Source organism: Pogona vitticeps, chromosome 1 (genome assembly GCF_051106095.1).
Source record: "Pogona vitticeps strain Pit_001003342236 chromosome 1, PviZW2.1, whole genome shotgun sequence".
NCBI lineage: Eukaryota > Metazoa > Chordata > Lepidosauria > Squamata > Agamidae > Pogona > Pogona vitticeps.
In genome coordinates, this window is record NC_135783.1 from 19,756,946 (window position 1) to 19,773,567 (window position 16,622).

Here is a 16,622-nt window from a genome sequence, read left to right on the forward strand (position 1 = left end):
TGAATGAGGTGGTGTTTTTATCCTCAGAGGATGGGGGCCAGGAATGCAACCAGCGGCCATTTGCGAACAAGACTGGCATGATTTTCCTTAAGATTAGGGGTAATGGTTAGGATTTCCTGTTTCCAAAACGGGATGCCCTGAGAGGCTGTCAAAAAAGCAACACCTCTGCACCCACCCACTTCACCCGACTTCTCCACATCTTCTTAAAAGTTTAATGTTTCACTTTTTTTTAAGTGATCACTCTTTTCTCACAGATTTTATTTTTGTTTTAAATTATACTGTATTTACCTTAATTGACTCATCAAAGGTTTTCAGAGCAAGTACGTCCCGGTTGCTGACGGAAGTCTTTTGACTTGAAGAAAGCAAATAAACCGGAAGAATGGCTGGGAGATGCATTCCCTGATTTTGAGCAGTGGAGTGTGCTGTCATTTTTTCCCTAGAGGGAGGGCGGACGCAAACGAAATTTGGCCCTCAAGCTGAATGAGATCACCGCTCCTGACATAGCTGTTCGCTGGAATTTATGAATGCAGCCCACTTCATATTTCCTCTCAAATCTCCCGATGTGTTTTTCTACAACAGCTACTTAGGAGATGTGTCACAGAGCATCCTAGGAAGTTGAAAGGCTCTTACACTGGCTTGTGTGTGTTGTTTCTGACATCATATTTGTATCCAATCATTCTCTGCCCTATGTAAAATGCAGAGGCGTTCATTTTGGGCTGTTGCTGGGTTCTTTTAGTTATTGTTGTTTCAAGACTAGTTAATACAATATAGCCCAGATAACAGCCACTGCTTTCAGAGAGAAAACCAGATAAAAACACTGAACCCTATTCTTAATATTTTACCTGTTGCCATTCATTAAAATTTGGAAACTGTTAAAAGACCTCTACAGGTGTTGGCATGAAAAGATTATTATCTATAGGGATGTAGGATACGCAGTGTGGTGTATTGGATACAATGACGGACTAGGACTCTGCAGAACATAGTTTGAATCTTTGACTGCCATGGAAACTACTGTAAAGGACCGCCTTCTTCCATATGAGCCTGCCCGTCCTCTAAGATCAGGCCAGGAGGCCCTTCTGAAGGTGCCATTCCTGAAAGAGGTGAGGGGGATGGCATGTCAAAATAGGGCCTTCTCAGCTGTTGCCACCCAACTTTGGAATGCCTTCCCTATAGAGGTCTGCCTGGCTCCAACACTCCTGGCTTTTCGGCACCAGGCAAAGACCTTTCTGTTTAGCCAGCATTTTAATTAAACAGTATTTCCTAGCTGGCCACATGAGCAGCAGGACTTATTATCTTTTTAAATGTTTTTAATATTGTTGTACACCGCCCAGAAGCCACTGGCAATGGTACGGCTAAAAATATTGTAAATAAATAAATAAATAAATAAATGGAGAAGTGGAACCGGTAAAACCACTTCTAAAATATTTTACTCACCCTGAAAGCCCTATTAGGCTCCAACTTGATGGCACAGAATAAACATAGGAATGTAATTTAAGAGACGTATCTCTGTATCTTATGAATGTATTGTTATCTTTCTCATACTGTCACTTTCTTTTAGTAACCAGAAAAATGTCATGAAAGAATAAACTATGCAAAATGGCTTGAGTCAACAGACAGAGCCTATTTTTCCGCATCCTGAAACTTGGTTAAGTAAGTTCCTTGTATTACCTGGGACTAACAAGAGCATAACAGATTATACAAAACAAGATGATATAGACAAAATTGCTTAATTCTGCAAGTTACAAAGCCAGCTTTTCTTGATGCAGACTTTAGATTTCTTGTGTGTAGAAACAGACACACGCTATAATTTAAACAACTGAATGAAGGTTGGCACACTTAAGTGAAAAATAATGACAACTTGGCAGAATCAATTCTCTCCATGCAATAGTAGCTTTCTGGTCTGCAGGATTTAATGACCACACAAACTAGCAGCGTTAACAATGAGTAAAGCGACTCTGTAGGTCCTTAAATGCCATAGGTTTTGGAAAACAACATTCTTCTCTGGTACGGAAGATGGGCAAAAAACCACGTATCAGGATTTGTTCTCCCATGGCTTTGGCTTCGGAGCCATCCGAGATGGTGTTGGTTTCTCATTTGTTGCAGTGATATTTAGCTTCTGAAGTCCAGGAATGTCCTGCCCAGTCTGGACTAGGCGAAGAATCTCAGAAAAAGGCACCTTTGTATCCAGAGGAGGGGCCCCCTCTTGAATCTCTTCTTTTACACAATCCACGGTACTTGTTCTCTCTGCCATTGTGGACTCCATTTCTCAGTGAAAGGAAGAAGGAAGACACTGCAGTTCAATCTGCAACATTCACTTGGACACCTGAGGAAAAAAGACAGCCTCTGAAGTAAGAAGAAACAAGAGGAGATACTGTGAAAGACCACACAAATCAGCCTGCCATCATTCTGAGGTAATCTTTTGAAGCCACTCTTAAGATCCAGCCAAGAGCAACTAGGCTGGGAAGCACAAGAGGCAGGGCTTTTTCAGTAGCGGCTCCATATCTATGGACCACACTATCTCCCGAGACACCTCCAGCCTCTTCATTTCAGCACTTTAAGAGAGCTTCAGTGGCTTTCACCTACACAGAGGGAAAAGGATTTCAGCCATAACTTTCTTCTGTTTCGTTATTCTGAAATTCTGTATATTTGCTGGACTTACCACAAGTAAGATTTTGTTGCTACTAGGTGGCATCAATTTGCTTCTGACTTACAGCAACCACATTGGCTTCTTGAGCTATGTGAGATGTTGAAGGAGTCGTTTGTTATTGCCACCCCTCATTGAGTATCCATGGAAGAGGAGATTTGAATCCAGGCCTCCTGAATCCTAGTCCAATATTCTATTCACACTGCACTGACTCTTGGGAAGGTTTATTCCCTTAACATAACATGAGCCTTGCTGGCTGTCTAGATCAGCAAAGCAAATGGGATGCCAGCCAAGCTGAAAATGGTTAGAACAGTGGCACCTTCTGCCTCCACTTCTCCAGCTCCTGTGAGTGATGGGACTTGGGGGGGAGGCCTCCCACCTGCGTGGCCTCGGGCAAGATGCTCAGTCCCAGAGCTCTGCCAGAAAGGAGTCACCTTGAAGGCACATTATTATTAATGACCAAATATTTATCTCAGTGTCACTGCCTACCCAATCCTCTGGGTGTTTGGCAGTTTGCATAACACCTGTATCCTAAGATTTCCCCCCCCCCCCCCCAGTTTGGAAAACAAAGTTCAGAATTGTTCAGCACTAATAAACTTTGAGAATATGGATGCACCTTATCAATTCCCTACAATTATATATAGATGCACATTGTTGTTGTTTAGTTACTAAGTCGTGTCCGACTCTTCCTGACTCCATGGACCAGACCACGCCAGGCCCTCCTGTCTTCCACTGCCTCCCAGAGTTTGGTCAAATTCATATTGGTCGCTTCAATGACACTGTCCAACCATGTCATCCTCTGCTGTCCCTTTCTCCTCTTGCCCTCACACTTTCCTAACATCAAGGTCTTTTCCAGGGAGTCTTCTCTTCTCATCAAATGGCCAAAGTATTGGAGCCTCAGCTTCAGGATCTGTCCTTCCAGTGAGCACTCAGGGTTGATTTCCTTTAGAATTGATAGGTTTGTTCTCCTTGCAGTCCAGGGGACTCTCAAAAGCCTCCTCCGGCACCACAATTCAAAAGCATCAATCATTCGGCAGTCAGCCTTCTTTATGGCCCAGCTCTCACTTCCATATATCGCTATGTGTGTGTTTAGTCGTTTAGTCGTGTCTGACTCTTCGTGACCCCATGGACCAGAGCACGCCAGGCCCTCCTGTCTTCTACTGCCTCCCGGAGTTTGGTCAAATTCATGTTGGTTGCTTCACAGACACTGTCCAGCCATCTCATCCTCGGTCGTCCCCTTCTCCTCTTGCCGTCACACCTTCCTAACATCAGGGTTTTTTCCAAGGACTCTTTTCTTCTCATGAGATGGCCAAAGTACTGGAGCCTCAGCTTCAGGATCTGTCCTTCCAGTGAGCACTCAGGGTTGATTTCCTTTAGAACTGATAGGTTTGTTCTCCTTGCAGCCCAGGGGATTCTCAAGAGCCTCCTCCAGCACCACAATTCAAAGGCATCAATTCTTCGGCGGTCTGCTTTCTTTATGGTCCAGCTCTCACTTCCATACATCACGACAGGGAAAACCATAGCTTTGACTATTCGGACTTTTGTTGGCAAGGTGATGTCTCTGCTTTTCAAGATGCTGTCAAGATTTGTCATCACTTTCCTCCCAAGAAGAAGGCGTCTTTTAATTTCAGGGCTGCTGTCTCCATCTGCAGTGATCATGGAGCCCAGGAAGATAACATTTGACACTGCTTCCATATCTTCCCCTTCTATTTCCCAGGAGGTGATGGGACCAGTGGCCATGATCTTAGTTTTTTTGATGTTGAGTTTCAGACCGTTTTTTGCACTCTCCTCTTTCACTCTCATTACAAGGCTCTTTAAGTCCTCCTCACTTTCTGCCATCAGAGTGGTATCATCTGCATATCGGAGGTTGTTGATATTTCTTCCGGCAATCTTAATTCCGGCTTGGGATTCTTCCAGTCCAGCCTTCCGCATGATGTATTCTGCATATAAGTTAAATAAGCGGGGGGACAGTATACAGCCTTGCCGTACTCCTTTCCCAATTCTGAACCACTCAGTTGTTCCATGACCAGTTCTGACTGTTGCTTCCTGTCCCACATATAGGTTTCTCAGGAGACAGATAAAGTGGTCAGGCACTCCCATTTCTTTTAGGACTTGCCATAGTTTGCTGTGGTCCACACAGTCAAAGGCTTTTGCATAGTCAATGAAGCAGAAGTAGATATTTTTCTGGAACTCTCTGGCTTTCTCCATAATCCAGCGCAAGTTAGCAATTTGGTCTCGAGTTCCTCTGACTCTTTGGAATCCAGCTTGTACCTCTGGGAGTTCTCGGTCCACATACTGCTGAAGCCTACCTTGGAGGATTTTGAGCATAAGCTTGCTAGGGTGTGAAATGAGTGCAATTGTACGGTAGTTGGAGCTTTCTTTGGCACTGCCTTTCTTTGGGATTGGGATGTAGACTGATCTTTTCCAATCCTCTGGCCACTGTTGAGTTTTCCAAACTTGCTGGCATATTGAATGTAGCACCTTAACAGCATCATCTTTCAAGATTTTAAATAGTTCAACTGGAATGCCATCACCTCCACTGGCCTTGTTGTTAGCCAGGCTTTCTAAGGCCCACTTGACTTCGCTCTCCAGGATGTCTGGCTCAAGGTCAGCAACTACATTGTCTGGGTTGTCCGGGATATCCAAATCTTTCTGATATAATTCCTCTGTGTATTCTTGCCACCTCTTCTTGACGTCTTCTGCTTCTGTTAGGTCCCTCCCATTTTTGTCTTTTATCATGTTCATCTTTGCGCAAAATGTTCCTCTAGTATCTCCAATTTTCCTGAACAGATCTCTGGTCTTTCCTTTTCTGTTATCTTCCTCTGTTTCCGTGCATTGTTCATTTAAGAAAGCCCTCTTGTCTCTCCTTGCTGTTCTTTGGAAGTCTGCATTCAATTTTCTGTAACTTTCCCTGTCTCCCTCACTATGATGTACGTACATACATACATACAATTATTTTCTTCCTTGTGCATGCATGCATATACATACAGATATAAACAGACAGGCATACACACCCATACACACGTGTGGGGGGCAGAAAGGAAGGAAGGAAGGAAGGAGGGAGGGAGGGAAGGAAGGAAGGAAGGAAGGAAGGAAGGAAGGAAGGTGGTTGCACGAAGCCCCCGGACACCGCAACCCTATCCTTTCGCTTGTTTACTCGAGAGCATGCCCGCTGGGGCTCCAGGGGAGAAGGCATGGCTCAGCCACTCGCAAAGGCCCGACCGGCGAGGGGCCCACTTCTCCACTCCCCGCCACCCCTCCGCGTAACGCTCGATGGCCAGACCTACCCTTTCCAAGGCGAGTCGCACCAAACCTCTTTACCAACCCGGGAATGTTCCACTCCTCGCAGACTTCCTGGAAGCTACCATTAGGCAAGTGAGAGGGGGGCCGCGCCGGGCTATACCAATAGAGAACGCCTAGTAGGGGAACTTTCAAAAGCCCTGGCAATGGCGCCACTGCTTAGCTAGGAAGGAAAATTGTTCTGGATTTTTAAAATATATGAATACATGAATATATATGAAGTGTTTTATATATATGCATACAGTAATAACAGACAACATATGAGCAAGAGCTTTATAGTACAGTATACATAAGAAGTCCAGGTTAATGTTATGTGCCTGTAACTCTTGCTTCTGTGATTCAGTAATTAACAGTTCAAGCTAGGCTCAGTGGAGTTTCCCTAGCATGGAAAAGCAGCTAAAGTGTATTTATTATTATTATTATTATTATTATTATTATTATTATTATTATTATTATTATTATTATTATTATTATTATTATTATTATTATTATTATTATTATTGTATTTCTTCTGCCAGGAATGGAGAGATGCTTATGACTTTTAATATATATATATATATATATATATATATAAGAAGTGAGTACGTATGTATAATGTGGTACTCCATACTGGGGCTGATTTGCTCACCAGTAAGGCTATTAATGGAAGAGCTCCAGTAAGGCAAGGATCATTTCCATTTCCTTAGCCATTCTCACTCCCCCAAACCAGCAAATTCATCTAAAGTGGCGGCAATCTGATGGGCGCTGTCTCCTTTTTTGAACACAGTAGATCGAGCAGAGACATCCAAGCACTCCGCCTTGCCTGATGAGACTTGATCTCTTTCAGCCTGTAATGCCAGACATGGTGGACAAGGTGCTTGACCGCTGTCATGCCACCACCTCCTCACTTGACCCTTGCCCAGCCTGGCTAATCAAAGCAGACAGGCCTATAACAACCGAATGGGCCACTGCAACAGTTAATGGGTCTCTCCAAGAGAAGACACTCATTAAGCCCATTAGGAAGAAACCAAATTTGGTGGCGGACGACATTGGCAATTATAGGCCTGTCGCCAATGTTTCTTTCCTTAATCAAGTGGTAGAGAGGGTGGTAGCTGACCAGCTTCAGAACCTTCTGGATGAAACTAACGCCCTGGATCCATTTCAGTCTGCCTTCAGGCCGCACCACAGTAAATAAATGGCATTGGTTGCCCTGTTTGACGCCCTGTGGGAGGCCGACAGGGGCAAAATGTCTCTGTTGGTCCTTCTTGATATCTCAGCTGCCTTCGATACCGTCGACCACGGTATCCTTCTCGGGAGCCTCTCCAAGCTGGAAATTGGTGGTCTGGCATTAGCCTGGCTCCGATCCTTCTTGGAGGACTGTCCCCAAAGAGTCCAGCTTGGGGAGAGTGTATCGGTTCTGTGGAATCTCAATTGTGGGGTTCCGGAGGGCTCGATTATCTCCCCAATGCTGTTTAGTAACTACATGAGGCTGCTGGGTCAGGTCATCAGGGACTGCGGGGCTTTGTCTCCTTTTCTACATTTCCTTTTCTCTGTCAACAGTGGATGTCGTTCCGTCCCTTCCGTGCTATCTGGATGCCGTACTGGTATGGATGCAGGCGAATGTTCTGAGGCTGAATCCAGACAAGACGGAGTTCCTGAGCGTGGGTGGCCCAGACATTGGTGGTTTGGGAAACTACCTCACTTTGGGGGGGGGGGTGATTGTCACCACGAAGACTGAGGTTTGCAGCTTGGAGGTACATCTTGATCTGGCGCTTACCATGGAAACCCTGGTAGCGTCAGTGGTCCACACCACCTACTTCCATCTTTGGTGGATTGTACAACTGTGTCCTTATCTTGATGTTGGGGCCCTCACCACTCTGGTCCATGCACTTGTAGTCTTGAGATTAGACTACTGTAATGCACTCTACGTGGGGCTACCTTTGTGATTGATGCAGAAGCTCCAAATGGTGCAGAATGCGGCGGCCAGACTTCTTAATGGGGTATATCTCCCCCACTCTGGCAGCCTTGCATTGGCTACCTGTTCACTTCTGCATTGATTTTAAAGTATTGATGATATATAAAGCCCTAAATGGTTTAGGACCTCAATATCTGGTGGAACGGCTTCTTTTACCTAGATCTACCCGCCTCACTCTAGCCAGGAGGGGCAGCTGAGGGGCCTAATGCCGAGGGAGGCCCGAAGAGAAAGAACAAGAAAGCAGGCCTTCTCAGCAGTGGCCCCTGCCTCTGGAACAGTCTACCCACAGAAATTTGTCTGACTCCCTCGCTGGGCGTTTTTAAGAGACAGCTTAAGACCTGGCTCTTCAGATAAGTCTTCCCTCCTGTCGATACCTGTTTATCTCGCCTCTAGTGTATTAATATTCTTTTACAATATTTTATTTCAATATTGTTGTCAGCTGCCCAGAGTAGACTTTGGTCTAAATGGGTGAGATATAAATTATATATATATATATATATATATATATATATATATATATATATATATATATATATATATATATATATATATATATATATATATATATATATATATATATATATATATACTTTTGTGACTTTATTAGAAGTCACAAAACTGTACTTTATGCATCTACAGATATGGGCTATGTCCATATCAGCTCATGCCAACTGACTCTGGTTAGTCTCAAAGGGCCCCCAAAATTCTTTCTTAAATAGCTAAAGGTAATGTGTGTGTGTGTGTGTGTGTGTGTGTGTGTGTGTGTGTGTGTGTGTGTGTGTGTGTGTGTTAAAAAAATCACATGGCTGTTTATTATATGCAGGTGTGCAACCGCTAGCTGTGGGAAAGAACTGAGGTCAGGGAGGAAGGTTTGCTGAGTAACGGGTTTATCACATTGCCTACTATTATCATTCATTTTGTTGCTGTACTTGCTCCTGAAAACATGCCACAGCCAGCTCTCAAGCATAAGCTGCCCTGGGCGCCAGTGGGCCAACTGCTGCTGACCAGTGCAGCCCTCCAGCTTCTGACCTGTGAGTAGGATTCTCTTCCTTGCACACGCTTTGAGTTTGGTGAGGGAGATGGAGAAAACGGAAGACAGTTCCCTAAGAATGCTTTTGAAGTCTTGCGAATTCAAGGCTGTAGTTTCTGTTGTTGAGTCAAATTCATCTCCTGTTAGGTATTTCTCTTTTCCTACTGCCTTATTGTCTCTTTTCCCAGCGTTATTGTCCAGCATTATTGTCTGTTCTAGTGAATCTTGTGTCCTCCTGGTGTGCGCAAAGTATGATAGCCTCAGTTTAAATCATGTTTGCTTTTAAGGAATGTTCAGGGTTGGTTTGATCAAGGACCCACATATTTGTCTTTCTGGCAGTCTGTTGTGTCCAAAGCTCTCTTCCAACAACACATTTCAAATGAATTGACTTTTTCCCCTGTCAGATTTTTTCACTGTCCAGCTTTCCCATCTGTCCGTAGCAATCATGAATACTATAATATGGACCATCTTGGCCTTGGCCGGCATCTCCCCCACACACCCAGCCTGTGTGGCCGGTTGTAGTCCGAAGGAGAGAGACCTTTTCCAAGCTCTGCTCCACCCCGTGTTTCAAATATCTGCATGAATTCTTCTCCAGAGTTGACATGATATATTTTTGTCCCCTTAAATAAAGGATAATAGCATGACACCTCTTTTCCATTCCACATGCACAGAATTGCCAGAGTGGAAGTTTAATCTTGCTTTAAGCCATACTGATGGAACAGTATCTTCTTCCACATACTTGAAAAGCTAGCAGTACAAACTAGGGGATTTAAATTTATTATCATCATCATCATCATCATCATCATCATCATCATCATCATCATCATCATCATCATCATCATCATTATTATTATTATTATTATTATTATTATTATTATTATTATTATTATTATTATTATTATTATTATTATTATTTTGGAGGGAGGTTGGTTTAAGCATAGTCCTCTGGCACTTTATTCTGCCCCTTGAAGGGCCTTGAACCATTTCCTTGTGAGTACTTACCTTTTCTGCTGTTATTAATATTGACGTCGTGTCAAGGCAATTCCAATTTATGTTGGTCCAGAATCAGGGTTTTCTAGATATACAGCAGTCGGAAGTGGCTCACCATTCCCTTCTTCCAGGGACATCATGGAGCTGTACAGCTTGCCCAAGGCTACACAGGCTGGCTCTTCCTTTGAGAGGCACAGTACAGAATTGAACTTCTACCCTCTGGCTCTGGGGCTCCATCTCCCTGAGCCATCCAGCCATCTCTATGATTATTAAAAGGTATAAAAAGCAGTCCCAACAAATAGCAAACTCTCTTCAGATATACCCAGGAAGTGGCTGTTGGAGCAGGCGTTCACATTGGTATATTCATACGCATGAAAGGCCTGTTCTGTAAATCAGTATGGAAACATTTTGAATGGCAGTATGTGGGCTTTAAAACAAAATACAGAAGTTGGAGTCTGTAATTAAAACTTGCTTGATAGAATAAAAGGCAGAATCTTTTCCAGACAGCATTTTCCATTTTCTTTGTGTTAATCAAAATCATAGAAGTTTAGGATTGCAACTAGTGCGCTCAGAATAAATAATCCAAATTGTGTTTGTATAAATTAATCTACTGAGTTTAATTTGCCATATTTTTGTATGCCTTCGTGTCTGTTCCACAGGCATTGATGATGTATGTTTGTGTACGGAATTACTGTCTAGAAGAGCGTAACGGTCCTCTTATTGGGAAAAAGGTAGCAACAAGTAAATCAATATTAAAGACGGGAGAGAAGAATGTGCTGGAGGTAATATGAATTTCAAAAACCAACCGAAAAACCACAGAAGAATACAAGCTTTCAAAATTATTGGTCTGCTAATCAGACAAGATGTTTGAAAAGTAAAAAAAAGGGGGAAGGAGAAAGGAAGGGTTATCTATGTAATCTGCATGGTACCTTGAGATAGATAGATAGATAGATAGATAGATAGATAGATAGATAGATAGATAGATAGATAGATAGATAGATAGATAGATAGATAGATAGATAGATAGATAGATAGATAGATAGATAGATAGATAGATAGATAGATGGATGGATGGATGGATGGATGGATGGATGGATGGATGGATGGATGGATGGATGGATAGATAGATAGATAGATAGATAGATAGATAGATAGATAGATAGATAGATAGATAGATAGATAGATAGATAGATAGATAGATAGATAGATAGATAGAGATGGATGGATGGATGGATGGATGGATGGATGGATGGATGGATGGATGGATAGATAGATGGATAGATAGATGGATAGATAGATAGATAGATAGATAGATAGATAGATAGATAGATAGATAGATAGATAGATAGATAGATAGATAGATAGATAGATAGATAGATAGATAGATAGATAGATGGGTGGAAGGAAGGAAGGAAGGAAGGAAGGAAGGAAGGAAGGAAGGAAGGAAGGAAGGAAGGAAGGAAGGAAGGAAGGAAGGAAGGAAGGAAGGAAGGAAGGAAGGAAGGAAGGAAGGAAGGAAGGAAGGAAGGAAGGAAGGAAAGATAATCAAATGGGACTCATCAGGAGATTCAATGATGTTAGATATTACCTGGAATAAATTCAAGACCACATCTATAGACTTGAAAGCTCTTAAAGAAGGTCCCGTCAAGCTCAAACTAGCCCCCCATTACTACGACCAATAGCTGGGAAAGATGGAAGCTGTAGTCAGAAATCTTGCCGATTTAGAAAGAAACTGGGGAAGCAGCAGATAAAATTTATTCTAAATGGAAGAGAGCACAGAAAAAGTCAAATTCAAGGACAATTCCACCAACATAATGGATGCCAAAGAAAAATACTAACTTGGGAAAAATCAATGACCCGCCAAAGCCATCATTCTGTGTGCTTATGTGCTTTGTACAAATTCAAGAGTAGGCAATACCTTTATAGACCACTAAAATCGTCATACATTCTTCAGGCTTTTGTGGATCAGGACCATTCACTTTGTACCTGTACCTATCTCATAAGCTTGTTTCTTCTTACAGCAGGTAGCTGCACTTTGGGCTTAACTCCAACCTTGTCACCACCCCGGAATGTGATAATAAATGGTGAGAGAAAGACACTGTTACTTTGCCTGGCAGATGACCTCTCGGAGGATGCTTTGAACACCATTTGGTTTTCCAGTGGAAATGGGAGTGTGTTGCAGTCCTCCAGCTATGGGATCTCCTGGGAAGAAGATGGGACATTTAGTGCAGTGTCTCATATTTCCATCAGCACCCAAGAATTTGAATCATGGGAGACGGTCACTTGCTATGTTGCTCAAAACCAGACAACAAACTGGAGCATCTCGTCACTTCAAATATCTGGTATTTATCTAGAGCAAATTTTAAATGGCATATATTTGTAGGTCATGAATTAATTAGCCCAATTCACTTACTGTTGCATTATCTCTCATGCACCACGAACTGTGCTGATATATTTGCTAATTTAGAGGTTTTTTGGGGGGGGAGGTTGGTAGAATTTGGAAACATTGCTTTCTGGGACTGCTTTTCCCCGAATCCCCCAGCCAATAGCCATGCTTATTATTGTGGCTCTGGAGGAAAAAATTAGATTCCCCAAAGTAACTTTTCTAAGCTCTGGCTTTTGCTATAATGTGAATATCTTTATGGCAATCAACTCAAGGCAATGTTGAGTTTAAGATAATGGGGTAAAGTGTAATAGGCATGGCAGGAAAGGGACAAAGTGGAAATGGTAAAACACACAAAGTCTGATCTGATGCACTGGACTGAAAGAATCAGTCTATGGTTCAGGAAGGTGCCAGATTGTTTTATATCTTAAAGCCCTAGCCATGTGCGGGATAGAGTGTCCCCTTGGATAGGAAGAGAAGGCCATAAAAGAGCATTTCCCCCCAGTTCTGCCCAGTTCAGGCAGGATTGCGATACCTTTTGGGAGCCACAAAAAAGTGCTTGGTGTAGGTGGATTCTGCCCATGGACACATGTCTCCTACTATTCCTGGATTGTGTTTGCTGTCCTTGTACTAATCCAGGTACAAGTGGGATGAACAACCGGGATGATTACATACTAATCATATGAATAAGAGTCTTCCCTCTTTCAATTGTTAAGATGCATTCGAGATCAGGAGTTGGCAAGTTGCTTTTTTTTTTTTTTTTTGGATTGTGTCTCCTAGAATTCTCCAGCCCCTGTGTTGGGATTCTGGGCCATGTAATTCAAGAAAGTATACTTTTTCCAAGGTCTGCTGAGGAAGCTTCCAGATGGTACTTTTATTTTAGAATTGCTCCATTTCTTTCATGGAATTTTCCAGGTTTCCCAACAGTCAGTGTGGTGAGGTGGGTTGAATGTCAGACTAAACCTCAGGAGACGTGTTCAGCTATGGAAACTCACTGGGGAGTGACAATAGTAAACCACTCTTTAAAGTCTAACTTTCTAAATCTTATTAGGGTTTCTGTTAATTAGAGGGACTTGGCAACATTAAACATTGTTTTCTACCACTTCTTTTTTTTCTTTCCACAAAAAAATATGTTACAGAGGAAAAGACAGCATGTAGTGATAGATGTCCCCTAATGTGGGTGTGGGTGGATGTGGGTGGTTGCGTTGTATTCAAAAATTATAGGCCTCTCAAATTTGTCACTGTAAGAACCTGGGAAACTAATGAGAACACCACAGAACAAAGGCTTGTAACAGAGCAGAATGTTATCATGTCTCCTGTCTTATGTGTTCTTTCAATATCTATTTTTATAGAAGAAAATACAGGTGATCTGTGCTTGGATGAAAGCCAAGAAGGTAAGAGCAGTAATCAATCAATCAATCAATCAGTCAGTCAGTCAGTCAGTCAGTCAGTCAGTCAATCCTTCCTTCCTTCCTTCCTTCCTTCCTTCCTTCCTTCCTTCCTTGTGTTCGTACACCTTTGGCATTTACTCTAGAATTGTCATGATTTTTGGGGGAGCAATATTTAACGGGGCACATGCAATGGCTCCATCTAGTTATTGTTAATTTTAATTGCCCGGCTTTATTCACTGGCTGGATACCTCAGTAGTTTAGTTATCTGGCTGCATAACCAGAGGTTGGGAGTTTCTACACTGTGTCCCTTGGGAGTAGAGCCAGCCTGTGTGGCCTCAGGACAAGCTACACAGTCCCCAGGGCACCCACCAGAAGAAGGGAATGGTAAGTCACTTCTGAATACTCTCTACCTGGAAAACTCAGAAAAGGGGTTATCGTAAATCATGATTGACTTGACAGCTCATGATAATTATTATTACTCACTGAATGTTGCCATCCAGGGATGTAGACTGTCCAGACATCATCAATTTCCATTTGTAACCTTTATTTTCCTACCTATTCTTTCATTCTTCCTTTGCTTGTTTGTTTGCCTGTTTTCGAGTCTGCCTATTTTTCTTTCTTTCACCTTGGGTGGTGGTGGGGAAACTAAGGATGTAAAGGTAGAATAGATGCCTTTTGCTATGTAGGGCTAGGACAGAGAAGTAGGCAAAGTGTGGCAGTAAAGCAGAAGTTTGGGATACTAAATTCCTCTGATGTTTCTTCTGGACCTTGAAAGGATTTGATTTGGGACTGGCATTATCATCACTTGTTAAAGAAGCATAATGACACGTGTTTAGATAAGCTTGCTTGCAGCTTGGAGCAGTCCAGTTTAGAATATAGACATGAATTGGAATGAGCGACCCCAGTTGTATACCACAGTGTTTGAGTGTGGCTTGGCCTTGAAGAGACCATTAAGACCCACAAGCTTTACAAAAGGCCTGCTTCTAGTATAGATGAAAGCTGCTAGAACTGATATGTTGACATAAGCACATAGATCAACAAATTTTCAATGGTCCTTAAAGGAGCATGATTATGACTGTGACTCTGCTTGTGCTTGTGGGTCCTTATAAGCGTTTGTTACCAAATCGTACCACTATACCACTTGATCTTTCTCTCCATTATTTTTCCTGTTTCTTTGTAGCAGGCCAAGGTCAGACATTATTGCCTGATGTTCTACATAGTCGGGCACACGTCCTGCTTCTTTTGGCCACTCGAATTCTGCTGTTCAAGATCCTCTTGTTTGATGTGTTGATGACTTGCTGCTGCCTTTACAAGAGGTAAGTATAATTTCATCATAGAGAAAAAGCCCAGAACAGGAAGGGTGGAGATGAAAAAGTTGACCACCATGCTTCAGAGGATCTGGAATAAACTGGCAATCTTGGGTTCTTTTTCATGGGCTGGATGGCTGTCTGTCAGGGATATTGCACATTGCTGGGGGGGGGGAGCAGAGAGGTAGGACCATATCTGATCTGAGGCCTGGCCTGGCCCCTGGAATAAATCCTGGGGCTGGATGATATTGTGTGGCAGAGGACCATCCTCTCGCAACCCTGCTCCTTAACGTCCTTTCTCTATACCCACGGAGGCACAGAGGCATAAAAAATTCCCATCCTGCCAGCATATCATGATATTCTTGCCCTCCTCAAGATTTAAAGTGTTTGTATCTTGTACTGTAGCAATTGTAGCAGCCAAAACTGCTCACAGCCTGGGTTCAGTCCCATATAGTGACCTTGAGGTTTATTCAGCCTTCCATCCCTCCAAAGTCAGTAAATTGAGTACCCAGATGGGTGAGGATTGGGTTTGGCACATGTAGCCTGCATAACTAGATTGTAAACCATTCCGAGAGTGCTTTAAGTGTTACGGGGCCATATATAAGCAGCACACTTTTTTGCTTGCTAGATTCAGATTCTTGTCTTCATTGAATCATGACATGGGTGACTTTTTTCAGCCTGACTTATACTTACCTCTCAGGGTTGTTGTGGAGGGAAAAGATCCATGTGTGGCACCTAGGCCTCATGGGAGGAAAGCCAAGATATAAATATAACTAATATACGATTATCTTTCTTCAGATAAAGCATCCCATCAAATAGGAAGCCGCTCGACTCTTCTGCAATTCATCCTCACAGAGTTAAAACTGGTTATCCCCACAGTACATTGTCACTACAGATAGCACAGAGAAACAATGAACTCCAAGAAGAGTTGATTTGGGCACATTCAGGTAAAAGGAAGACACCTCAGACGTGAAGAAGAATATGTGTACAGAAGAAAAGTGAATTGCTAGACGTGGAAAAAGGGACAAGCGGCTACCCTGAAGTGCCAGTTTGAAAACAGGTTGAGAAAAAGGTGTGACATATGCCAGGTTTCAAGGCACCAGCTGACGTCTCAGGGACTCACTTTGCTTCCTTCCACACAGAGAGGCAAATCTCAGGGCAAAAGATGTTGGAAGAGAAGAAAGCTGGATTTCACTGTGGGTGATGGCTTTGGTATTGGGATCCTCATTCCCATCTCAGTCTCAACTGGGGCCAAGGCACACTAGCTGAGTGTGAAGGTGCTGTGAATTGTTTCGGAGGCTGTGCGAGAAAGCCATACTCTGTCTCACTCAAGCACACACACTTGCCAACATAATAATGGCCAAAATTCTGGTGCATGTTTACATGTGTATTACTCAAGCAGCATTAACTCTCTCAATAAATAACATGCTAGTTAGGATATCAGCATATGCCATGTTGTATAAGTTGGTGCACAACAGTAAAAGCCTACAATGACTTTTTAACTTGCAGCAATGTGTTTGTTGCCATGACATACCCTGACTGCATTATGCCAGCAGGTGTAACTCGTAGGATTTGGGCTACTATTTACAAATGGAAATAAAGGGCCTTCCTTCCGTGACTTCC

At 42.8% G+C, this 16,622-nt stretch overlaps 1 protein-coding gene and 2 long non-coding RNA genes across 5 annotated transcripts; 2 read left to right on the forward strand and 1 right to left on the reverse strand.

Moving 5' to 3' along the window:
• Nucleotides 1-1,711: 1,711 nt before the first annotated feature.
• On the reverse strand, nt 1,712-6,152 carry LOC144585746 (uncharacterized). Its single transcript, XR_013540275.1, has 2 exons — nt 5,932-6,152; nt 1,712-2,323 (listed from the first exon to the last, which is right to left on the reverse strand). It is a non-coding gene; the product is annotated as an uncharacterized LOC144585746 (long non-coding RNA).
• A 354-nt stretch (nt 6,153-6,506) lies between these two features.
• Nucleotides 6,507-8,385, forward strand: LOC144583473 (uncharacterized). Its single transcript, XR_013537246.1, has 2 exons — nt 6,507-7,584; nt 8,059-8,385. It is a non-coding gene; the product is annotated as an uncharacterized LOC144583473 (long non-coding RNA).
• Nucleotides 8,386-8,708: 323 nt separating this feature from the next.
• On the forward strand, nt 8,709-16,434 carry PTCRA (pre T cell antigen receptor alpha). 3 transcript variants are annotated; one of them, XM_020808353.3, is made up of 5 exons: nt 8,709-8,929; nt 11,940-12,260; nt 13,654-13,695; nt 14,873-15,008; nt 15,798-16,434. In XM_020808353.3, exons 1-5 carry the CDS (start codon nt 8,842-8,844, stop codon nt 15,799-15,801), a joined length of 591 nt encoding a protein of 196 aa, XP_020664012.3. In that variant the 5' UTR covers nt 8,709-8,841; the 3' UTR covers nt 15,802-16,434. The 3 variants fall into 3 exon arrangements, with proteins under 3 accessions (XP_020664012.3, XP_020664014.3, XP_072844999.2); XM_020808355.3 differs by having other exon boundaries at nt 11,943-12,260; XM_072988898.2 differs by lacking the exons at nt 8,709-8,929; nt 15,798-16,434 and having other exon boundaries at nt 11,623-12,260; nt 14,873-15,012.
• Nucleotides 16,435-16,622: the final 188 nt, after the last annotated feature.

Bases quoted from the DNA above. Each gene is read 5' to 3' on its own strand.
- PTCRA (XM_072988898.2), top strand. From the start codon at position 11,771: ATGACCCGCCAAAGCCATCATTCTGTGTGCTTATGTGCTTTGTACAAA. The intron at 12,261-13,653 runs GTATTTATCTAG...CTATTTTTATAG, and splicing joins CTCGTCACTTCAAATATCTG to AAGAAAATACAGGTGATCTG. The intron at 13,696-14,872 runs GTAAGAGCAGTA...GTTTCTTTGTAG, and splicing joins CTTGGATGAAAGCCAAGAAG to CAGGCCAAGGTCAGACATTA.